This window comes from Enhydra lutris, unplaced genomic scaffold, assembly GCF_002288905.1.
Source record: "Enhydra lutris kenyoni isolate GAN:26980312 unplaced genomic scaffold, ASM228890v2 scaffoldscaffold26, whole genome shotgun sequence".
In the NCBI taxonomy this organism is placed as follows: Eukaryota; Metazoa; Chordata; class Mammalia; order Carnivora; family Mustelidae; genus Enhydra; species Enhydra lutris.
This window is the reverse complement of record NW_019154110.1, coordinates 23999061-24023944: the sequence shown is the minus strand read 5'-3', so window position 1 is coordinate 24023944 and position 24884 is coordinate 23999061. Positions and strand designations below refer to the sequence as shown.

The window sequence follows — 24884 nt, the reverse complement described above, 5'->3', positions numbered from 1 at the left end:
TGGAGCAACAAGCTCTGAGAAGGATGGATAGTAGCATAGAAAAGCCCATTGTCGGGGTGCCTGGGTGGCTCAGTGGATTAAGACTCTGCCTTCGGCTCAGGTCATGATCTCAGGGTCCTGGGATCGAGCCCCGCATCGGGCTCTCTGCTCAGCAGAGAGCCTGCTTCCTCCTCTCTCTCTCTTTCTCTGCCTGCCTCTCTGCCTACTTATGATCTCTCTCTGTCAAATAAATAAATAAAATCTTAAAAAAAAAAAAGAAAGAAAGAAAAGCCCATTGTCGATCCAAGAAAGGACACTCATGCACATATACAAACAAAGTATCTCCAGGATGCGATGGATTTTGGACACAGAGGGAGAAACCAGTGACAGGGGAGAGTACACAAAGGTACTTGGTTTTTAGATGTGGTGGAAGGAAGACAATAGATATTGATGAGCTTTAGAAATGGGTCAGTGAAAAGGAAACATAAGTATGGGCTGTTATAATTGTGTGATCAAACACAGGACGGGCTTTATAAATTGCATAATTTTCCCATCAGGAAAATAAAAATCAATTCATCCAAAGCAAGGTAGGACAGACTGAAGAGAAATAAAATGAAAATGGGATAAACAGAAAATGACACTTAAGATAGCTGAGCTAAGCCCTAACAGTAACAGAAATTAGAATCAAGCAAAGGAGCTAAACTCACTGGCTGGAAATTAAAACACGCAGAATATTTGGGGTTCCTGGCTGGCTCAGTTGGTAGAGCGTGCAACTCTTGATCTTGGGGTTGTGAGTTCAAGCCCCATATTGGGCAGAGAGATTACTTAAAAAAAAAAAAAATACTGTTTAGGGAGTCTGAGTGACTCAGTAGGTTAAGCCTCTGCCTTGGGTTCAGGTCATGATCTCAGGGTCCTGGGATGGAGCTCTGCATTGGGATGGAGCTCTGCTCAGCAAGAAGCCTGCTTCTCCCTCTCCCACTACCCCTGCTTGTATTCCTTCTTTCACTGTCTCTCTTCCTATCAAATAAATAAATAAAGTCTTTTTAAAAATACTGTTGGTTTAAAAATAAATAAAATAAGCATAAAGAAGTGGTTTGGAAGGACACATATTAACCTATTAGAGTGGGTCACTATGGGGCAGCAGAGTGGGTGAGAATGAAGGGGAGAACAAGGAGACTTGCAGATTGATAATGACCGTGTGCCATGGACCTCAGTTATTCATCGAAATCAGGCGTATTATTAACCCAAATAAGTGGCACAGAAGAGAAATAAGAAAGAGAAGAGAAAATAAGAAATCAGGCAAGATCTAGGGGAGCCTGAGTAGCTCAGTCTGTTAAGCATTAACCTGCCTTCAGCTCAGGTCCTGGGATCAAGCCCTGCATTGGGCTCCCTCCTCAATGGAGAGTCTGCTTCTCTCTCTCCCTCTGCCCCTCCCCCTCACACATGTGCGCACACAAACATGTTCTCTGTCTCTCAAATAAATAAATCAATAAAATCTTTAAAAAGAATAACACAAAATCTAAAATCAGTTGTCTCAGGCTCAAGTTCACCTCAGGTAAATGACCTCTCTGAGTCTATTTCCTTATCTGCAAAATGGGCATAATAGGACTATCTACTTCTACAATTGTGGTGAGAATTAACATGAAATCCCATATGCCTACTATAAAAAAAAAAACAAAACTAGAAATACCAACTGTTGGCAAGGACGTGGTCGGAGAGGGAACCCTCACACTGGTGGGAATGTAAAATGGTGCAGCCACTCTGGAAACCAGTATGGAGGTTCCTCAAAAAGTTAAAAATAGAACTGCCCTATGATCCAGGAATTCCACTTCTGGGTATTTATCCGAAGGGGAAAAAAAAACAAAACACCAACAAGAAAAGATACCTGCACCCTGACGTTCGCTGCAGCTCATTATTACAATAGCCAAGATATGGAATTGACCTAAGTGTCTATGGGTGGAAAAATGGATAAAGAAGATGTGGTATGCCTATAAAATGGAATACTCCTCAGCCATAAAAAGAAGGAAATCTTGCCCTTTGTGACCACAAGGGGCAGACCTCAAGGGCACTACACTAAATTAAATAAGTCAGACCGAGAAAGTCAAACACTTTAATCTAAAACAAACAGTGGAATCTAAAACAAACAGACACACAAAATCCAAGCTCAGAGGCAGAAAGAACAGGTCGGTGGTTGCCAGGAGTTGGCAGGGGGAGGACCGAGGAGGTGAAGGGGGTCAAAAGGTACAAACTTCCAATTACAAAATAGATAAGTCATGGGGATGTAACAGAGCATGATGACTATAGTTGATATCACCGTCTTGTCTATTTGGAAGTTACTAAGAGAATAAATCTTAGACGTTCTCATCACAAGGGATGCCTGGGTGGCTCAGTCTGTGAAGTGTCTGACTCTTGATTTCTGCTCAGGTCATGAGCCCGGTGTCCTGGAATCAAGCCCCACGTCAGGCCCTGTGCTCAGCGGGGAGTCTGCTTGAGATTCTCTCTCCCTCTCCCTCTGCCCCGCCCCCCGCTCTCTCTCGCTTTCTCCCTCTAAAATAAATAAATAAATCTTTTAAAAAAATTCTCATCACAAGAAAAACAACTGTAACTACGCATGGCGATGGGTGGTAACTAGACTTAACAGTGCTGATCATTTCACAATATATACAAATGTCAAATCATTATGTTGTACGCCTGAAGCTAATATAATAGCACATGTCAATTATAACTCCATTAAAAGTAAATATCTTGAGAGAGAGAGAGAGAGCATGCATGCACATGGGTTGTGAGTAGGAGAGGGACTGGGCAGAGGGACAGGGAGGGAGAGAATGTCAAGCAGATTCCGCACCCAGTGTGCAGCCCAATGTCGCGCTCCATCACGACCCTGAGATCATGACCTGAGCCGAAATCAAGAGTTGGACATTCACCCAAGCAACCCTGTCCATTTAATTTTTTAAGATTGTATTTATTTATTTGACAGAGAGAGAGAGAGCGCACAAGCAGGGGGAGAGGCACAAGAGGGAGAGGGAGAAACAGACTCCTCGCTGAGATCATGACCTGAGCCGAAGGCAGACGCTTAACTGACTGAGCCACCCAGGCGGTCCCCCATTCCAATTTTTTAAAAATAATGAAACACTGTACATAAAGCGCTCAGTACAACATACTATTAGTGTATAATAGACATTAGCTGAAATTACAAAAAGGTGCGGTCCCCAGGGATGGGCTGAGTAGAAGGAGCCCTGAGAAGCCAGCGTTTGTGGGTGCCCGAAAGTGCCGTGGGAACCCAGAGGTATGGAGGAGGCTTCCAGGCAGCCCAGAGTTCTCTGGAAGAATGCCCACCAGCTGGTGCACACCCAGTTCCCTCTGCCTGCCATGCGTTCTCCTGTCCCTGCCTGGCTAAATTCCTTGAGGCCATTGAAGACACTGCAGGGAGCCCCCGCCATGGTCCCAGCCCCATACCTGGGGCAGGGTCCAGTCCTCCCATGGGGCTTCCCTGGCCATAGTCCAGAAAACGAATATCATCTTCCCTGGGCAACGCTCCTTTGGAGCAGGGCCTGGCTTCCATCCCCTTGGTCCCAGCAGGCATGCCGGGCTCAGGCGTGGAGTAATACCCGTGAGGTCAAGCATGGCAATCTTGAACCCACACACCAAGTCCTAGCTGCTAGGGGGCATCCGGGGTCTTTACAGCTATTAACTCATGGAAGCCTCCCGACTACTTCGTGAGGTAAGCACGACCACTCTCTCTGCTCTGCAGACGAAAGTCAGTCACTCGTTCAAGGTCGCACAGCAGGCAAGGAGCAGAGGCAGAGGCAAACTCGGCTGGCTGGCCCCAGAACCAGAGCCCTCCGGCCCTGCCTCTCAGCCAGGGTGAGTTGGGCCCCTGGTCCCCCAGGGGACATGTGGCAAACATAGACATTTGCATTTGTCACAACCAGACGGGTGCTCCTGGCATCTAGCCAGAGATGTTGCTAACCATCCTCCAACGCACAGGACAGCCCCCCACAAAGAATGATCTGGTTCCTAAGGTCACTAGTGCAGAGGTGAGAGCTAGTGTGCAGGAGGGATCATCACATTTGTTGGGTGAATCAAGGAACAAATGCTTCGACATTGTCTTTGTTTGGGTTTCAGGTGGCTTTGTGAACATGGTCGTGGGTTGGCTGGTGACTTGCCACTGGGAAGGTGACCCCCTGGGTCTGCACACCTCCACTCCACCACGATCATGCTGTGTGACCCCGGGCATGTCAGTGCCTCTCTCCGCACCCATTTCTGCCCGCTGTGCCACACAAGGATGGGGCTTGGTGCCTTCCAGCCCCTTCCAGTGCTGCTGTCCAAGAGTTTCACGGGGGACAGGAGCCCCCAGTAGGGAGGCCAGGTGACAGCTGCGGCCGGAAACCCAGCAGGAGGTCATGTCTCCCGCGACGTTCAACCACCCACTGACTGGCCACAGGCTCAGGGCCAGAGCTGGAGTGCTCCCTGCCGAAGTCCCATCCGGCCTGCACTCATAACTACGCTGGCTCTGGACCAGAGAGACACCGGAAAACTTGGCTGGGTAGACTCCAGGGGACTCAGGGTTGGGGAGGGGAGCTCATTCCCTTGACAACTGTCCAGGCTGATTATGTCCAAGTGCCAAGGAGGCAGAGAACGGAGAGGCCCCAGTTCCAGGACGGCCCGGGAACAAATCCCTGAGTGCAAAAGTCCAGAAGGGTAGGACCTCAAAAGCAACCCATTTGTTCATTCGCTCAACAAACCCTGAGTGTTTACTATGTTGCCAGGCATGAGGCTGAACGCTGGGAGGATGACTGCGAAGGAGACAGATGTGTTCCTCCTCCGGCCACCCTGCCCAAAGGAGGGGCTGCCATTGACTGGGGGACCCCCTCTTGGGGGTGTAGGGGAGGTAAATGGACACACTTTGGGCCTCCTTTCTCCCAGAGAGTGCTATTCCTGGCACCCCAACTGACCACAGGCCTTGGGCTTCCGGGGGCTTCCCTAGGAACCGTGGGGCCAGTCTCCCTCTCTTCCGCACTGACCCTGGCCCAAAGCACACACTCACGGGGGCTCCAGGGGCTACCTGTTGGGCTGGGGAGCTGAACTTTTCCAAGGGAGATAAGCTGCCCCAGACTGAGGCCACATGAGGATCCCTGCCCTGCCCCTCAGCCCTGGCTTCCCTCACAGCTCTGGAGCGGGCTCCCGGGCTGGTGTCCCAGTGTTCGCCTGAGAACGGGCTTCCATGTTCCCTCCTAAGGCTCAGAGCCCTGACCACCCAGTAAAGAAAGGAAATAAACAGGCAGGGCCAGTCAGCAGGACCAAAGTCTACCGCCCCACCTCACTTGTCCAGCCAAGTCAGCTCTAGGATGAACCCAGGAGTCTGACCCCCCAGTAGGGGCAGAGGGAAGCACAAACCTTGGTCACACAAAGCTGGCCTACAGTCCTGGGGCTGTCATTTATTAGCTGTGTGGCTTTGAGCAAGTCATTTTGCCTCTCTGAGCACCAGCTTCCTCATCTGTAAGATGGAAGTAGCATGACCTGGTTTCTCTTCCCTAAAGCATCTGTGACATTGCAGAGGCCAAGGACCCCGTTGCCCTGGCCAGCTGCCAATCTTATTTCTCCTGGCAGGAGGGGGTCTGCTCCATCTACCGGCAGTAGGGAAATTTAAAAATGCAAAATCTGTAATTGATTAAAAAAAAAAATCCCGGAATGCCCCAGAAGGGGGCGGTGCTGTTCTGGGTTTGGCTCTGGAGGACCAAGACCTCCTGCACCCCCTGCTGGCTGTTCTATGTTCTGGTCCCATCAAAGACCGTTAACCAGAATCCTTAGAGATGGGGGCTGGGGTGCCTCCAGGCAGCCATGAGAAAGGAGGAGACCAGCCCAAAACATAGGGGAGCACAAGCCCAGGATCTGGCCTCACCCCTTGCTCTGCCCTGCCCCATTCCCCTCCCTTCTGCTGGGCATCACCCTTTGCTCCCTGAAGCTGCAGTGGGGCCGGCAAAGCAGAGCTCTGCCCCCACCCCCTACACTTGTCCACCTGTCTGCCTGTCTCTGCCAGGACAACTCTCCTGAAGGCCACCTTCCGAAGGTGCCCCTGCACTCACCCAGTGGCTCTCCAACCCAGCAGCATCTTCCCTGACCTTCCTCTGCCCTCCGACCCTCACATGCATCTTAGAAGCTCAGGGACGAAACATCCTTGAAAGAAGGATTCTAGGCTCCATTCCTGTTTGGTCTGGAAACGCAGCCCATCGCTTCTGAAGGGCATTTGCCATCCCAGGAGCACTTGCTTAGGCTGCCCGTCCTTCCCCCAAGGTGCACGGGATCGAGATGGCTGCTTACGTGCTGGATCAGCGTCTCCACGATCTTATAGCGGTCCGGCATGTGGGTCACCATGTCCGCCATGTTGTCCTCAGACGTCCTCACCAGCGTTGGCCCGAAGACCAGGGCCAGGTTCCTGGGCTCCATCTGGGCAGGGGAAGAGAGCAGGTCTGTGTTCACACCCCCCTGAGCTCTGACCTCCAGTCCCCCAGGCATCCCTCACTGTGGGCCCCTCACTCCCAAGGCCCAAACACATCCTGGGCTATGCCTGGCTTAGGGGATAGACTCCTCCTTGTTGGGCATGGAGATGCCTGGTAAGTAGAGCACAGGCCAGATTTCAGCCTTACTCATCCTAGGCCTGGCAGCCCAGGGCAGTGCCCAACCTGTTCACCCACATTGTGCTAACAGAGAGAGATCCCGGAATAGGGGCCTGCTGGAGGTTCTAAGGGTATTTTATTTTATTTTATTTTATTTTTTTAAAGATTTTATCCATTTATTCGAGAGAGAGACAGTGAGAGAGAGCATGAGTGAGGAGAAGGTCAGAGAGAGAAGCAGACTCCCCGCGTAGCCGGGAGCCCGATGCGGGGCTTGATCCCAGGACTCCAGGATCATGACCTGAGCCGAAGGCAGTCGTCCAACCAACCGAGCCACCCAGGCGTCCCTCTAAGGGTATTTTAAAACTGGGAGAGTTCCTATATCTCCATTCATTCTCCCTGCTGCAGAACCAGAAGATATAGAGGCTTGATTATAAAGATGCAATGCGGGGCGCCTGGCTGGCTCAGTCTGTAGAGCGTGTGACTCATGATCCCGGGGTTGTGAGCTCGAGCCCCACATTGGGTGTAGAGATTACTTAAAATAAAGTCTTTTAAAAAAAAAAGAAAGAAAGAAAGAAAAGGAAAATGCAATGCAATGCATGCAAAATGCAATGCAAGGGATTCGAGCTAGATCCAAGGACTGATTTCCATCAGACACAGCGGGACTGTGGCTCTCTGACTCTGGGAGACCCTCAGAAACTCAGGAGATGGTTCTCCCGGGGAGAACCCCAGAGGGGTGGGGTGGGGACAAAATGCCCTTTAAGGAGGAGGGCATGCCCAGAGGGCTTTGGGATTATCTGACCCGGAGGAGCTTAGAGTATGCTGAGAGGACCCTCTATGTTTCCTTCCCCCACATTTCGTGCCAGTGTCCCCCCACCTTGTTTTTCTCCGAGTGGTCAGCAATGGTCTTCAGATGCCCCACGAGGAATTTGAGTGTTTCATAGTAGTGTCCTGGGAGATCCCGGATCTGGGTGAAAGCAAGAAGGGACACGGGGCTGTGAGACCACCCCATCTTCCATCATACCCCACAAGGGTTCCCACTGCCGTATCTCGGGGGTCTAGAAACCACCCTCTAACCACCCCTGTTGGAGAGATGGAGAAACTGAGGCCCAGAGGGGAGAAGGGCCTCTCCAAGGTCACAGAAGGAACTGGCAGCACTGGACTCTGGGCCTCGCAGGGCAGTGGTGCTCCCCTAGCCTAGTCCGCCCTTTGCCTAAGGGTGTCCCTGCCCCCTTACCAGCTTCCGGAGCCTCTTCAGCCGCTCTCTTGAGTCTTCGATGCGATTGGCCTCGATGAAGTCGTTGTATTTGTCTAGAACACAGTGAAGACTCTTTAGAGAGGCAGGAGGCAGTCCCTTTTCCCACTCTCAGGGGGTGCTGCTTCCAAGCTGAGGAGGCCCAGACTGTTTCAGTTTGGGGGGAGCTCTGTGGCCTCATGTCCACGTGACCAAATCCACGACAGCGACACTCAGGCGTGCACCTGACCTGGGCTAGCCCAGGTGTGTGTGTTTGGGAAGCAATAAGACCCGAGCTGCATGTTGATACTGGAAGAGGGGTCCTTGCCCCAGCGTCTGGGACAAAGACACCACAAGGTCAGAAGAAAAGGTTACCTAGAAAGAGGGAGGGCCCTTTCAGCCTCCAGACGCCCACCCCGCCTGGGTCAAGAGGTCCCCAGAAGAAGCCCAAGGGGAGCTTTAAAAAAATGGAACATGGTAAGTTTATTCTAAAATCCATCTGATGAGTAAATGCATAAGGATAGCTGAGGATAACTTGTAAAGGAAAAATGACGAGGGGGGACGTACCCTCTGAGATACTGAAACGTACTTAAAACCCAGCACTGCTTAGAGCCGTGTGGGACTCACAGGGAGAGCTGACCAAGGATGAGGACACAGAGAGGAGGAGAAGAGGCCTCGTGGATGTTTACTACGTGACAAAAGCAGTATTTCAAATCAGTGGGGGAAGAAGGGAGGTATCAATAAACATCCCCAGGACAATGAGTTATCTTGTTGGAAGAACAAAAATCGACTTCCAGCTCACATAGTATGCAAACAAATTTAACTGCATTCAGAGCCAAATGTAAAAGTCATTAAAATATTGAGAAAAAAAAACAAGAAAATGTCTCCACAATTGTGAAGCCTTCCTAAACATGAGATGTAGAATCTGTTAAAGACCAACAGCTTTGACTACACTTAAAATAATTGTTTCCAATTCCTTACAATGCAAAGTTAATAGGCAAATGACAGACCAGGAGCAAACATCTGCAAAGCCTAACAAAGGGTTAATACAGAACTTGTGTCCTACAAATCAGTACCAGAAAAAGACAACCCAACAGGAAAATGGGCGCACGGTCTAAACAGGAAATGAGAAGAAAGAGAAAAGTCCAATAAACTAATGAAAAGATAGTGGATTTCTCTAGTAATGAAAGAAACGAAAATGAAAACAGTAATGAGATGACATTTCTCTTCCAATTAACAAAAATGTAAACTATTGATAACATCCAGGGTTGATGGGGGTGCGTGGAGGCAAATTCTCTCCTAAGCTGTTGGCAAGAGTGTGAAGTAGGGCTATCTTCTCAGAGAACAACTTGACATTAGCTTCCAAAAATGCTAACCAGGACTTTGACCTAGAAATCCTACGTCTAGGAATCTACCTTGAGGACACCGATCCAGGTGTGCAGGGACACATTTCAGGAAAGTCTTTGCAACCATTTTTGTAAGAGCAAAAATCTGAATGCAACCTAAATATCCATCCCTAGGGGAGTGATTAGGCAAATTATAATCTATTCAGACTATGAACAACTATGTGGTTGATTTAAAAGAAGAATGAGGTAGAGGTCTTTGTACAGACACGAATGAATTGCAAAATTAGAAGCCTCCTTTTGTTTTGGTATTTTTTTAAAAAGATTTTACTTATTTATTTGACAGAGAAAGATCACAAGTAGGCAGAGAGGCAGGCAGAGAGAGAGAGGGAAGCAGGCTGCCTGCCAAGCAGAGAGCCCGATGTGGGGCTCGATCCCAGGACCCTGAGATCATGACCTGAGCCAAAGGCAGAGGCTTAACCCACTGAGCCACCCAGGCGCCCCTGAAGCCTCCTTTTGTTAAGGACAGCAGCCTATCAGGAACTTAAAATAAGCCACGGTGGGAAGATTTGTACTCTGGTGACTGAAAAAACACTAAGAATCAAGGCTTTTTCCCCTGGAGAGCCAGGTGTTCCATATTTGTCAATGCACCAGCAAACTCACTCAGCTCCCAACCCTATCACTGCATGTATGTCTCCGTCGTGTGTGTAAGACAGTCTGGGAGGAAACACGACAGACCCGACAGACCATCAATAAGCAGCTCAGCAAACGGTTGAGAGCCTGGGCTCTGGAGTGTGCCTGGGGCCGGATGCTGGCTCTGACATGTACAACCTGTGTGACCTTGGGCAAATCTCTTCCTCTTCGTTTCCTCATCTGTCCAGTGGAGATAATGGTACCTGGTGGAGTTGTTGGAAGGAGCTGGGCTTGGCCCCCAGCCAGTCCTCAGAAAGTGCTAGGATAACCTCTGGGGACAGGGACCTTGGAGGTTTCTTTACTTGTATCTATACCAAGACTGTGACAAGCATGTGTTTCTCTTGCATGAAAACAAAAACCCGAAGAGTGAAACCAACAAATCCAACTGAAAAAGCGATTGGAGTGCAGCACGGATAGGCGTCCCTCCTCCTTCCATCTTCCCAACGCCACCTGCTACTCACCGTCGGTGAAAAGAGGCTCGGGCAGCTTCCGGAAGAAGGACTTGAGCAGGCTGCTGATCACATTGAGGTCTTGCCAGCGCTGGGGAGAGGGCAAAGACGTCAGGCCCCAGGCAGGCCCAGTGGGGCGCCCATGCCTCCATGCTAGTCCAGCCCCAGAGTCCAGCCCAGCCCAGCCCAGCCCAGCCCAGGCCATCCCTGGGGTACACTTGCAGCTCCACCCAGACCAGAGATCTCGGGCTAAGAAGACTCATTGGGGGGGTGGTGGCGGAACAGTCCCCAGCTGGGTCCTGGCCCCTTGACCGACCGCCCCAGCCCCTCCCTGCTCCAGTAAGCCCAGCAGGCTCCAACATTTGCCTACCCGTAGAAAGTACCAGCTACCTTCTTTGGTGCCACCACTGTGGGACAGAAGTGAGCAAAACCTCCTTGGTGATTGGACCTCTTTGGGCCTACTAGCATACCCTCTTGCCTCCCAGGGCTCCCCATTTAGCAGAAAGTCATTCTTGGACACCCCACCCCCTTATCCATGACATAGCAGTTGCTCTTGCCTGGCACCTTCCTGTCTCAGGCCTTTTGTACTTGATGATTCCCTCCACTAGAACTTTCCTCCCTGCCTTCACAGTCCTGGCTCCTCACCCTGCCCAAATGTCACCGCCTCTGGAAGGCCTTCCCTGACAGCTAACACAGCCACCACTGCCACCACCCTGTCACTTGTGCAGCAGCCCTTTGTTTCCTCCATGACACTTCCTACACTTTGTCACTGCTGTGTGCATTCGTCTCTTTGTCCCTGCCTATCTGCCTGATGGGACTGCAGCGTCACGAGGAGCAGGGATCCTGTCTGTCCTGTCCCCCACTGTGTTCCTGCCACGCGGTGAGCTCAATCAGCCCAAGCACTTCAATGGTCTAAGACAGTAGTTCTCCCCAGCAGCAGAAATCACGCCCCCGGGACATTTGGTGATACTCTAGAATCACTTTGGTTTCCGCGAGTGGGGGAGAGGGGTTGCCACTGGCATCCAGCGGATAGAGTCCGGGGTGCTCTTAAACTTTCTGTGATGCCCATGACAACGTCCCGCGACCAAGAACTATTCTGCTGGAAGTGTCAAGATTGAGAAACCCTGTTCTAAAGAAATAGGTTGTCAAACGCAAGAAAGAAGCATGGCTGGGTCTTTGGGCCTTCGACCACCAGGGGGCACCACTGCCCTGCGTAAGTCAAGGGTACCAGCCTTACCAGGAACTACTCAGAGTAACTCTGGCCCAGAAAACAAGGTGAGGCTCTCCACAAAGACACCCAGCTCCACAATATGCACGCTCTGCACAATGGGTCCACAGCTTAATGCCACACCATCCCACAAACAGTACCTCCCCTCAGGCTCAGGAGGAGTTACAGGTACCCTGACCACAACACTTCCCCTCCAGAGCACCTGGGTGGCTTAGTCGTTAAGCATCTGCCTTCAGCTCAGGTCATGATCCCAGGGTCCTAGGATTGAGTCCCACATCGGGCTCCTTGCTCAGCAGGGAGTCTGTTGCTCCCTCAACCCCTCTCCTCTGTTCATGCCTTCCCTTTCTCTCTCTCTCTAATAAATAAATAAGGTCTTTTTTAAAAATTTTAAAAACAGAAAACAAAATCAAACACTTAACTTTCAGCAGTCCCACAACAAAGGACAAGACTGATGTCTGAGACAAAACCACCCACACCCAACACACTCCGGGCCCTGCCTTGGGCTGGCTGCCCGCCAGCTCTGGCCATGCCTCTCCCGGGCTAAGGCCCAGCAAATGTGCTTCAGTGCATACACGCCCCTACCCAGTGCGGCTTCTGCCTACCTGCCCTGTCACCTTCTATCCCTGAGGCAGGGCTCTTCTCATCTCCCAGCTGCCAAACCCACGGCTTCGGGACCCCTCCAACGTGCATGTATCCGCCCCTCAGCCCCGGCCTCACTGGCACCCTCTCCTCTGAACCATGTGGAGCCTAGCCCTTCCCTCCTACCGCCCACCTCTGCCCATCCAGCAGCTCCCTCCATCATCCAGCTTTGCGCCCAACCACACCCATTCTCTAGTCAACTCTTGGCCATCACCCCAAATCTGGGGGGCCCCACCCTGACTCCTCCTCCTTCTCTGGCCCTACTCCCCAGTTTCTGCCAGAGACATACCATCAGCCCCCAGCTCGAATGTTGGCTCTTCCCTGCACCCCCTTCCTCCCTCCCATGTGGCCAATTCCTAGAGCTGCTCCCATCCTCCCTATTCCCCTGGGACCACCGTGTCCTCCTGGCCCCTGGCACTTCGCATATATCAGCAACTTCTCCTGTAGATGTCCTGCTCTGGGCCTCCCTCATTCATATCCATCAGGCATAAGCTAGAGCAGACCCCACTTTTGGCTCCCTGTTGTCCACCGAATCAAGGACAAAGGATTCACTGGAGCCATCAAAAGCCCTCTGCCTCCTGCCCTGCGCCTCACCCTCCCCACTGCCAAGTCCAGGAAGGAGGAAGGAGGTGAGTCCATTCTCTCCCAACACCCAGGCCCTTCTCTGGGGTTTTGGAAAATGTCATCATTCCCAGCCAGGATGGCCTTCTGGTCCACCTGCCCCCTTCACTTTCATCCTTTAAAGATTCCAACACTCAAGTTTCCTGCCTGCTCCAGCCCTCAGCGTCTTCTCCTTCTTCATCACACAATCTGGTCCCTGGTGAGATCAGCCTTTTCTCTTGCCTCCTATCCCACATGGCATGTCTCCCCATTTCCTCCCCAAGGGCAGGAAGACTGTCCCGTATCACAAAAAACTTCACAATATGGGACTCATGGGACTTCACTGCCCAGATCCGTGGTCTTCCCAAACATCTATCTCAGCAGAGCCCCTCTTGTCAAACATGAAAACCCAATATGAAAAAAACGGACATTAAAAAACAGAACAAAGCAGATTACTCTAGTTCAAGCCAGGATGGGGGCTCCTGACCTGCTCCCTGCCCCCCAGAGCTCCTCTGGGGAACACAATTTGAGAAACACTGGCCCTGCTGCAAATACTTTTGTTATTTTTCTTGTTCACACTGGAATACATTTCTGGCTTTTTTCCAGCTTCACTGAGCTGTAACTGACCTATAACTTATAGGGAGCCCTTAAGTCAGGTTGTAAGATTCCTTCCCCTGCTGCCTCTGTCTCCCCTGACCAGCCCTCCACCTCCCCGAAGTGCTGGTTGCTCCAGAAAATACCACATGCTCCCCCTCTCCACCAGGGGTCTGCAGACCACAGCCCAGGGCTCCAGTCCAGCCTGCGGCCTGGTTTGTATGGCCCTGAAGCTAAGAAGGGCTTTTCCATGTTTAAAGGGCTGTGAAGAAAGAGGAGGAGGAGGAGGAAGAGACTGAGTGGTAACCAACACCTAGAGCGTTTGCCACCTGGCCCTTTACAGAGAAGGTGAGTTGGCCGCTGGCGACCTCTCAGAGCCCACACCTTTGCCCCAGCCGTTCCCCCAGCCTGGGATGGCCCTACCTGGCTTTCACTGGCATTTAGTGATCGCTATTCATCCTCAAAGTCCCAGAAAGGATTGCCGTCAAGGGCTTCCTGTCCGTGACTGGGTCTATCTATCCAGCTTTGGCCAGGGTGGTGCCCATCCCCAGGACTAGCCTGCCAAGGCAGGTCCCGCCTCACCTGTCTCGGGGCCCTGGCCTACTGCCAGGCACATCACAGGGTCCAACAAACACCAGAGAGACACACACACACCGCCTTGCCCCCCTCCTCCGGTGCCCACCTCATCCTGCAGGTTGATGTCGCCGGGCCCACGGTTGAGCTGTTCCTGCAAGCTGGACACCACCGCATTGTTGCCTGGTACCCGGTAAATGCCTGTGGACTCCAGCCCCCGTGCCTCCACAATGCGACAGCATGCGGCCACGATCAGGGGGACCCGCTGGAGACACAGGCAGGGCAAGCATGTTAAGAAGGCCAAGGGTAGAACTCCCCACCAGTGGGCTGGAAGAGGTGGGAAGGCCAAGGCGGGAGCAGAGCAAGGCCAGAGCTGCTGCTGAGAGCCCTGTGCAGGGTAGGAGAGTGGGGGGACATAGGCCCTCACAGCCTCCAGTCCTCTCCAGTCTAGGGGTTAAACAGAACACCAGAGCCTCGCCGAGGTGTGCCGAGGAGCACCAGCTGCGAGCCTGGGGATTCTGGGCTCTGCCTTAGCTCTGCTGTCTCCTCCCTGGACACCTCCCCAGCCTTCCAACCGCTGTGTCTGTGAGATGGAGAGCTGGTTCGCACCTCCCTCAGCTCTGGCCCTAGGTACCCTGGGCTCCCCCATTCGCTGCTCTCTCTAGAGTGTGGTGGAGACTCACCTGGTTCTCTATGGCCGGCTGGCATTCCTCTAGCCGGACCCCAAATGCCCTAGGGGCTGCCTTCTTGTTCTTCTTGATGATGTTGATGCCCCAGGGGGTTTTGGGAGGGGCGGCACTGTCATCTGGGGTGGGGGAAGGCAGACAAAGCCAGGGTGAGCTGGGGGTCTGGGGAGGGGCAGAAACCACACATGGTCACACACACTCACCCATGTTTGGACATAGGGGGACTCCATCAGAGAAGCAACTGGAATGCTGAGGGCTGATGGGAAATTATATCCTGAGAGAAAGCCTAAGAGATGAGGGTGTGTTTTCCTGAGGACACAGGCCTCAGAGTACTGTAAGGATTTCTATGTGGTCTCCAGGGTTAAAACAACAAGGTAGGAGCCATAGATTCTGGTACAGCCAAAGAAAGAACTTCCTCACAGCCTAAAGTGTATAAGGATGGAAAAGGATGCTTCCAGAGAAGATGGGCCTCCTGCTCCTGAAGGGACACAAGCAGACACTTGGAGGCTACCCAGCTGGGATGTCATGGAAGGAAATCAGGTTCCAGGCCCTTCCAACCCTGAGACTCTGAAAGCCCCCAGACCCTCCCAGGCACATACCCACAGGTACGCACATAGCCCAACACACACACACAAACACACACACACAGACACAAGCCCACAGCTCCCACGCACACACAGGGCTGACCCCCACCGTCCCACATGCACGCAAGCACATCACGCCCTCAGCAGCCACCTTCCTACCCTTGCTCCCTGCAGGCTGGTCCTGAGTCCTGAGGCCACGTGCAGTACTCTGTTTGAGGAACTCAGACTTGAGGCCCCCCAGGCCACGAGAGATTTTGGGGGAGGAATCAGCTTTGGGCCCAGAGCTATGGCTGTGTAGGAAAAGGGGGAAAGGAGAAGTCTTCATCTGGGGTGCCCTGACATGCCACGTGCCCTGGCCTCCTGCTGCTCCAGACCCCCTCCCCAGCCCTGAAGCAATGGCCTCAAGGCCCCCAGCATCTTGTGTGCCCCCAGCAAAGGGGGACTCGAGGGCTGCCCTCGGGCCTAGCGGTAGGCCGGGAGGATGGCCTCTGTCCCAAGTGCCCCTGCCCCCAGCCAGTACTGCCTAGGAGAGCCGGGCCTCACCTTACTTTGCGATAATCATTAAGCTTCTTGCTGATCAGAGCTTGGTTGGCACAGCCGGGGTCCTGGAGGAGAGCAAAGAAAAAGTAGACCCCATCAGTGTCCACAGCCGGCCGACTCCGGTCTCATTCCTGGCCCCCTGCCTCCACTTTGCCTCCCCTCTCTCCTCCACCTGCCAGCTGGAGGGCTCACACCCTAGAGCGAGAAAGAGTGGAGCTGGACTCCCAAGCACCCCCTCACCAGCTGTGTGACCTAGAGTAACCCACTAGCCTCTCTGAGCCTCAGTCTCTTCCATAGCAGCGGAAGAGATAATAGGGCAACCTCAGGGCTGGGGTACAGAATAATGCAGGTGGCACTGATAGCATTCCTGGCAAGGCACAGAGAAGGTGCCCCATGACAGCAGCTACTGCAATAAGGAAGGTCACTTGGGACCCCTTGGCTAGGCCCTGCTGGGGGACAGCCCGGCCAGGCTCCCCCAGAGCAGGGGCCATAAGTTCCAAGGACTTGCCTCCCTACAGTTAGGAAAGGTAATGTTCTGAGGAGAGCAGAGCCTGGTTCAGCAAGAAGACGGGTCTCCCCTCAGGGAGAGCGGGTCTGTGGGCCAGGGGCTCTGTACTAGGGCGTCTCTCCCCATGGCCCGAGCAGGAGCACACACGGCCCAGGGCCCAGGCCCTCCATCCTCAGGCAATGAGCAGCCTGAGCTCAGACCCCCCATGTCACTTTGTGCCAGTGTGCTGGGGCACCGGGGTGTGGGCACCTGGCCAAGAGGGCGAGGGGGCGCCGACACCCCGGCCCAGGCTCCTAGTGTGTGGCCGCAGCCACCCAGGAAGGGGCACCATTTTAAAATTACCCAGAAATGCAGGCCAAAGCCCTTTGGCTCAACCAGTACAGCCTGCTGCCAAAGGCCAATCCCCTTGGCCTCCTCCCAAGGTCAATGTGTTCATACCCTGCTGACAGGCTAGCCCTGTCAGCAGTGCCAGCCGCTGGCCCAGGGGCACCTCCTTCTGTAATATCCTCCAGAAGAAACCCCTGCCTCCTGAACCCCCACCAGAGGTTGGCCTGGAGCTGACCTCTCTGTGCCAGAGCCCGCCCAAGGCGGTAATAATAATTAATAATGATAATAATAATAATAATAATTAGTGTCAGTCCTCCAGTTATTATGGTTCCTGCCAGCCAGGGAACCCGGAGGATGCCAGGTGCTCTGGGAGCCGCCGTCTGCATGATCTGTTCACACCAAAGCCTGGGTGGGTGTGGAGCTGCCAGGTGTGCTCCTGTTAGCCCACTTCATGGACTAGGAAACTGAGACTCAGAGAGTTTAACGAGGTACACTGGCAGGTGAGGGGCGGCCCTGGGCGCCCCCGCCTTCTTGCCATCCCTGGCCTAGGATGGGCGGCCGGGCCCTCACCTCGCCCTCGGCCCTGCTGTTCTCTCGGATCGCTCTGATCCAGCCCAGCATGTCATCCCGGTCCTCAGCCTGAAAGAGATATTCACAGAAGTCAGCGGTGGTCAGCCGGAACACGTGCCTCCTCTTGGTCTCGCTGTAGGAGATGTCCACCAGGCAGGAGCCGATGCAGACGGGCGCCGCCTCGTCCTCACCTGCGACGGCCGCCGCCGCCCCCGCCGCCGCCGGCCCGGGCTCCCGCCGCTCCTTGCTCAGCGAGAGGGAGCGCGCCCGCAGCGCGGCGTACACCCGCTTCCACTGGCGCAGGCCACCGCCCGCTTTCTGCAGGGAGAGACAGGGAGAGGGGGAGGGGGAGAGACGGAAGGGGGGAGGGTGTGAGAGGCCCGGCCAGCCCGCCCCGCTCCCAAAGCCCAAGGAAGAGGGGCCAGGAAGAGGGTCCCAGAGGAGAGCTGCCGGCAGCCACAGAGGTGGTGTCCCAGCCCCCCGCACACCCCCCTCCTGCCCAGCCCCTTCCCTGCCCGGACAGCCCCACCCATCATTTTCGGTGCAACCCCCACCTCCAGAGGGTCCCCAACCTTCCTTTCTTTTTTTTTTTTTTTTAATTTTCCCAACCTTCCTTTCAATACTAGCATCATTCAACAGTAGCATCAGGGGCATCGGGCCCCCCACAGTGCCCCACAGAAGCCGGCCGCCCAGCGGGGTCCACCTTAGGTAAAATCCTTGTAAACCTTTCTTAGTTCACACACTGCCCCTGCACAGCCAAACAGGTCAAGAGTCATCCATGGGCACCTGCTCTCCCTGCTCTTCCGCCTCTGGCTCAAGGCTCTACTCAGTATCCTGGCCGCCTGGGCCCCCCTGTGTTGCTGAAGCCAGTGGCAGCTTCTCTGTCCTCCTCGGCACTTTCCTTAACCCCTCTGAGACATGTGGCCTGGCCTGCTGCTCCTTCCTTCTCTAAACCCTCTCTTGTCATCCGGGACCCCATCAGTGCCCACTGCCAGCCAACTCAGGTCTCATCCCTGGCCCCTGCCTCTGCTTCGCCCAGGGTACCAGTTTTTCCTCCCAATTCCAATGACTCCTTCTCGGTCTCCTCCACTGGTTTCCTTCCCCCCAACATCCTCTCACCAACGGTTCTTGACAGGGGCAAATGGTGCCCAGGGGACATCTGTCTGGAGACATTTTCAGTTGTCACACCTGGGGAAGTCCTATGACATCCAGTGGTGAGAGGCCAAGGACACTGCTGATCACCCCCCCCACCGATGTCCAAGATAGCCCCCCACAACTAAGAATCATCCGACCCCCATGTCGCCAGAGTTGAGGCTGAGAGCCTACCCTAAAGGGGGGGGGGCTCCGGAACTTTCTCCTGGGTTCCCCTGCCCCTGCACGCCTTTCCCATGATGTCATCCATGCCTGTGGCTTTAAATCCTGTCTGTCTGCTGATGGTGATTCCCAAATTCCCAAATGTATCCCTGGTCTGGCATCCCTCCTCCCCCTGCCACAGCCTTGCACCTCCCTGCTCAGTGTCCCCACTTGCTGCCCCTAGGTGCTCTGCATACTACCTGCTCCCCATGGGCCACTTGCTTTTTGTCATCAAACTTACTCTCCATAGCACCCCTCCCCCAACTTCTCCAGCTCAGTAAATCCACCCAGATGCCCAGAAACCTGGGAGTTGCCCTTGACCCCTCCCTTTTCCTCACCCTTGACATCCAATCTATCAGAAGGGCACAGATGCTCTGCTTCCGAAATACCACCTGTCTCCATCTTCCCTGCTACCTACACCACCTTGTCCACACCACCAACCCCTCTTACCTGCACAACTACACAAACCTTCCTAGTCCCCACCCTTGCCTCCTATAATCCACTCTCCAACCAACGTGGGGCTTGAACCCATGACGCTCAGACCAAGAGTTACACACTTGACTACCTGAGCCAGACAGGAGCCCCTGCAGCTGTCATTTTTTTAAGATTTTATTTACTTATTTGAGAGAGAGAATGAGAGAACATGAGAGCGGGGATGGTTGGAGGGAGAAGCAGACTCCCCACTGAGCAGGGAGCCCAACACGGGGCTCCATCCCAGGACCCCAAAATCATGACCTGAGCCAAAGGCAGATGCTTAACCAAAGGAGGCCCCCAGGCGTCCCTGCAGCCACCATTCGGAAATGCGAATGAGATCCCGCCTCTCCCCTGCTCAGCACCCTATCCTGGGCTCCTGCCACCCACTGCAATCAAATCTAAGAACTTCCGTGATGTGTCCCTCCCTCTCCGACCTCGACTTCTCCACCGGCTTCTTTCCCACTGTGTCAGGACACAGGGGCCTTCTCTAGTGAACAGGCCAAACGCTTCCTTTCTAGGGGCCCTTGATCACGCTGTTCCTTCTGCCTGGAGCCTCTTTTCTCGCTTCTCTGTGTGGCCTCCCTCTTGCCCATTAGGTCTGAACTCAAATGTCACGCATATCACCTCCTCCGCGAGGCCTTCACAGACCCTGTTTTTCTAAAGGCTGCTCCCTGTTACCTGCAAACATAAAAGCCATCACGTGACCCAGTTCATTTTCCCGGGGTGCTTACTGCAACTTCCCATTACGCCGGATGTGGATCTCTCCAATAAGTGGTAAGCTCCTGGGGGCGGGGAGCTTGTCTCTCCTCTCCCGTCCACATCCAAGAGCCTAGAGCGCCCACAGGTGCAGGGTAAGAGCTCCTCAAAATTCACTGAATAAACGAATTAATCGTCCTCGGAGCACGCTGACAGCAGGGGCTCCGTCTCCCCCCATTGGACTGAGGGCTCCTCCCTTCCTTGGGCTGCTGGTCTGCCCACCCCTCTTCACCCACCACGGGCCCCTGCCCTCCGAACAAACCAGGTGAGGAGTTTCCACGGCAGTAATACAGCCCCATCTGGCCACGAGCCCTGCCCACCACCACAGAGCTGCTGGTCCCAGACAGGATCGTCGGAGCAGGAGACGGCATGGCCCTCCAGGGGATTTTTTTTTTTTTTTTTAACATCAGAGTGAGGTGGTGGCAAGGGGCCCCTTTGAGACCAAACAAGGTGGGTGACCTTGGACAAGTCAAGTCCCCTCTCTTGGCATCAGGGTTCCCTATTGGTAAAATGAAAAGTGTACTAGCGGGTCTCCAAGGTTATGTCCAGCTCATGTGCTAGGTCTGTGTCTGCAGGGACTAACAGCCGGCTGGCCATCGGTTCCCCAGACTAATGGCCTGCAGCAGACTTGAAGACCCCTCCCCTAACTCCCAGGTCACAGCAGCAAGGGGACAAGGGAAACAGGTCCTGGCTGAGCCAGGAGTGGAAGGCCCTGTCCTCTAGAACTGATCAGTGAGCAGGAAGGGGCCCGCTCCCCTCCCTGCCCGGGAGACACTGTGCCGGGCCTGCCAGGGGCCATCCAGAGCTAGGGGCCAGGCTACCTGGCGGCCAGGAGTCAGTCGTTCTCCCCAGGCCCTCCGAGGGGCTCCAACTTTGGGCTGGAAGGGTTTGTCCACCCTGGCTCCCCTTGTCAGCCCACGCAGCCGGTCCCTGCTTCCCTCCTAGGCAACCCCTCACCAAACCCACCCCTCTAGGGCCCTGGGGCTCAGGAGAGGGCCCCATCACCCCCATAGCCATCAGCTGCCTCCTCTATCCTCTCTCACCTCTTGGCCATCAGCAAGCCCAGGCCATCCCTTCTGCAACCTCTCCAAATTGTCCCTCCCCGTCGGCCCCATGCCAGGACCTTGGTCAGGGCCCCCACTCTCGCTCACCTGGACAACAGCAAAGCCATTGTCTTCTCCTGTAGCGGGCATGACCCTTACCTCCTAGGCTCACATACCTCCCACCCCCATTGGAACCCCTGCAAAGGCTTGCCATGGTGTGGGTGAGGTCCTGCGAGCAGGCGCCAGACTCCCCACCTCGACTTCCCCCTCTCAGCCTGGCTCGCAGCCACCTAGCACACCCTCCGCTCTGCTCCCCTGCCACCGACCATCCAGGAGAGTGTCTCCACTGTCCAAGCACTCCCCTCCCTCCCTGCTTTGTGGATTCTCACATACCCTTCACGTCACAGCCTCCTGGACACCTTCCTGCAGCCCTCCAAGACTGGGGTCACCTACTACACGCCACTCCGCTCCACTCCTCCCCTCTAACAGTCACACACTGGCAACTATTATGCACCATGTGCTTTCTCGGCTCATCCTCAGCCCCAGCAGGGCAGGACCGGCCTGGCCCCCTCTCCATGAAATACCCAGAACCTTGACCGCAAATCAGGAGCTTACTGTGAACTCCGTCATTACCACGGACTGGACAAGGGCAGTGCTGAATGCCTGCCCCTCCTGGCCTACCCGGCTCACTTCCCCTCACACCAGCCCAGGGTGCAGAATAACCCAGAATGTCCCTATCTTACAGATTGGAAAAGTGAGGCACAGAGGTTACAGGGGCTGCCCAAAGCCAGATGCTGGCCATGAGTGGCCGGGCAGGAACTCCAAGTCTGTATGACTTCCCCAGGTACAAGACCCCTAGAAGGCAGGATGGAAAATTCCAACCACAGCAGAAGACGAGCTCCCTGGGCCAGGGCCCGGGTACACTTTTGCTCAGGTTAACTCGTTTAATCCTCGGCAATGGGGGTGTGTGTGCTAGGGATTGTTTTTAGCTCTATTTACAGATGAGGAAACTGAGTCATAGACAGCTGAGTCATCCCAGCTGCCCCCAGCAAGGCATGATGCTGTCAAGGGCCAAGCCCAGCTTTATGCTAACCACTCTGCTCACTTCTGCCTGGGCTGTGTCTCCTCCTTCCTCCTCCGCCACAACCCGCCTGGAATGGCCTTCCCACCCCGCGGACCCAGGGGCCCCGCCCTCTCACATCAGGATCCTGTTTGTCTCCCCCTGCCACCCTTGGGCCCAGCCTTGTTCATCGCTCACCTGGATTGCTGCAGTGGTTCTTACATGCTCTTCTTGCCTCGGCTCGGCCTCTCTCTAATTCGTTACCCTCCCCAGGAAGCCAAATCAAAGGGGCCCCGGAGCTTTCAGTGGCCCTCAGGATAGAGACTAAAATCGCTCCTTGTCCTGCAAGACCCCTGAAAAGGCTGACTTCTGCCTTCTTTGAGGGCCTCAGCTCCCCTAAGAGAATCGCCCTGGCCTTGCTCCCTTCCTTTCCCTGAGCCCCCGTGTCCATCTTTGGGGTGGTCCGCTAACCAAGGCTCGCTGTGGGATGGTTCCGTCCGAATTTCAGGCATGCTGACCAGACCCCTTGCACCACAGAGCCCATCTCTCTGATTAACCTCCTTTCCATGAGTTCTTTAGGTCCCCCAGGAAGTTCTTCCTGACCTCTAATCTCCACCCCTCACGCTACAGACTTGACTGGCCCTCTCTGGCTCCAGAGGCTGTGGGGTGGGTACAGAAGCTGGAGAGTTCTGCCGGAGACAGCTTCCGTCCACCTCCATCTCATCCCAGCAAGCACCTTACCTTCCCCTTCTTGGTGAGGACCTGCTTATAATACAACCAGCCTTCTCTCCTGATGTCGCTGAAGGTGACGTCCGAGAGGTCAGAGGTCGAGTGGCGCTTGGAAGGAGCATCTGCATCTTCCGAAGTGCCCCAGCTATCCAAGGACTGCAGCAAGACAACGGAGGGCAACTTAGGGGGGCTCCCACGGTGCCAGCATGCCAGGAGCCCCATGGGCCTGGTGCAGCCCTGCAGGCTGCTGTCTGTGTGGCCTCAGGGGCCTTGCTTGCCCTCTCTGGTCCACTGCACTGAGGTCATGGGACGCATGCGCTGAGGAAGCCAGAAAGGAGGAAAGGCCATGACCTGCTGACCCCATGCCTCCCCACGCTAGAAAAGCCAATCTGGAGCCTCCCGTCATTTTATAGACTCGAAGAAACTAAGGAAATAGAGGAAGTGATTGTGTCGACATGGAGTTAAATAAACAGGAAGTAGAAACATCAACAGAGGCTGAGTTCACGGAGCAGGTAGTCATGTCCACAAGGAGTTAAACAGAGGAAGTGATAGTGTCAACATGATTCCAGCAACAGAAGTGACAGGTCAAGGGAGAGTTAAGTAAGCAGAGGAAGTGATAAGGAGTAAACCAGGTGACAATGGCCTCAAGGTGTCAAATGAACGGAAGATCCCAGATCCCGAGGGTTTGAAATCAAATGGCTCTTCCAGTCTGTCCCTAATCACAAAGAGGGAGGGCCATCTCAGAACTGAGCCCCAGCTCATCCCCAGGTGCGGAGCCTGGGAACTCCAGCCTGCCCTTTGTTCTCAATCCTGGGTCCCCCTCCTTGCCCATGTCCCCTGTCCACTGAAGATGCCGCACACATAATGCCCGATGCCACCCGGTACAGGCAGCTTTAGGTCCCCACAGGGAGCAAGGAGGCCAAGTGAGATCCCTGTCCTCGCAGAGCTTACATTCTAGCTGGGACCCAGGCAAGAAAGGGGACGGATGCATAAACCGTGTCACCTGAGGACGGCTGAGGAGAAAAACCTAGGAGCTGGAGGGAGGCATGACATGACAGGGATGAAGGCTAAACCCTCAGAAAAGCTCGGAAAAACCTGAAGAAAGTAACCAAGTGAGTCATGGGGCTATGGAGGGGAGTGTGTGGAAAGGGTGTTCCAGACGGGGGAGTTGCAAGGGCCACGGCCTCACGTGGGAGGGCATGGGTGTCTCTAAGTGATGACGGACGCCACACCAGGGGCATCAGGCCCAGATGGGGAAGGGGAGAAGGGAGCTGGAGGAGACCATGTCTGGTCACTGGGCTCTGCGGCTGAGGCAGCAGTCACTCCCCAGCCCCCCGGCGCTGTCGCCCGCGCGTGCCCTCACCACTCACCCCATCAGTGAAGAAGCTTCGCAGCATCCGCAGGCTGGGGACTCGGTTTGGCAGGCGCCTGCGTGTGAGAACGGAGTGTGAGGGATGTGGGGGGCACAGCTAGGACATTCCCCCCTAAATCCAAAGGCTCTGGAGCCTTCCAGGGAGGAAGCTCATCACCCTGGTGTGTAGGGGACCCCCAGAAGGGGTGGCGGTGCTGACTCCCAGGTGGGATGGCCGCAGCCCGTCCTTACCTCAGAGCCCTGCTCTCCTCCCGGAAGGTGTTGAGCCCGTCGTCGCAGGACTTGGAGCGCTCTGTGGTGATGGCGAGCAGGTAGGAGGAGCGGCGGCCGGCCTTGATGCTGCCTGCAAAGCCGCCCACGGTGGGCCACAGGGTCAGCAGGATGGTGGGGTGGGGGGCTCCCATAGCCCTCCCGTCTGGGCTGGGCCAGGAGGCGACTCTGCCCAGGGGAACCCGGGGGTAGCAGAAGTCAGCAGGAAGATGCCAGACATGAGGTAGCGGTAGCCTAGCAGAGACCCCGCCCCCCGCCCCAAGGACCAGATAGCGAGGGAGAGGACGGGGCTGGGGTTCAGGGAGCACTCACTGCAGTCCTGGGAGTAATGGCGGCCAAGGGCAAAGGTGAAGGTTGGGGAGGAGGGGCTGGTGCCCAGGACAGGGGCTGAATTCATGGCGCTGGAGACCACGGCGGAGGCGGGGACATGCTTGGCTTGGAGGTCAATGCTGGGGCTGGTGGGTTCATCTGCAAGCAGAGGGAGTGGTGGGTAAAGGTGGCTCAAAGCTGAACCTGCCCGCCCCATCCGAGCTTCACCTCCAGGCCCAGCCCACATCCCCAGTGCTCCAGCCCTCCAAGGCCCTGCTAGCAATATGCCCGTGGCCAAGGGCTCCCCCCACACCCCCAGACTGTGAGCTCAGCCCCTGCCTCCCAGGTGGGGTGGTT

The 24884-nt window shown here is 54.8% G+C and overlaps 1 protein-coding gene across 1 annotated transcript in view; it reads right to left on the bottom strand.

Annotated features, from left to right (window-relative positions):
- LOC111151385 (Rho GTPase activating protein 23) overlaps positions 1-24884 on the bottom strand; it is a 69618-nt gene that overhangs the window by 8730 nt on the left and 36004 nt on the right. Inside the window, exons 8-20 of the mRNA XM_022509372.1 lie at positions 24531-24686; positions 24180-24291; positions 23947-24004; positions 22589-22732; positions 17162-17479; positions 15760-15821; positions 15376-15506; positions 14630-14751; positions 14056-14211; positions 10325-10403; positions 7831-7904; positions 7471-7560; positions 6301-6426 (exon numbers count right to left, since the gene is read on the bottom strand). Coding sequence (XP_022365080.1) covers positions 6301-6426; positions 7471-7560; positions 7831-7904; positions 10325-10403; positions 14056-14211; positions 14630-14751; positions 15376-15506; positions 15760-15821; positions 17162-17479; positions 22589-22732; positions 23947-24004; positions 24180-24291; positions 24531-24686 — 1628 coding nt within the window. The remainder of the gene's footprint in view (positions 1-6300; positions 6427-7470; positions 7561-7830; positions 7905-10324; positions 10404-14055; positions 14212-14629; positions 14752-15375; positions 15507-15759; positions 15822-17161; positions 17480-22588; positions 22733-23946; positions 24005-24179; positions 24292-24530; positions 24687-24884) is intronic.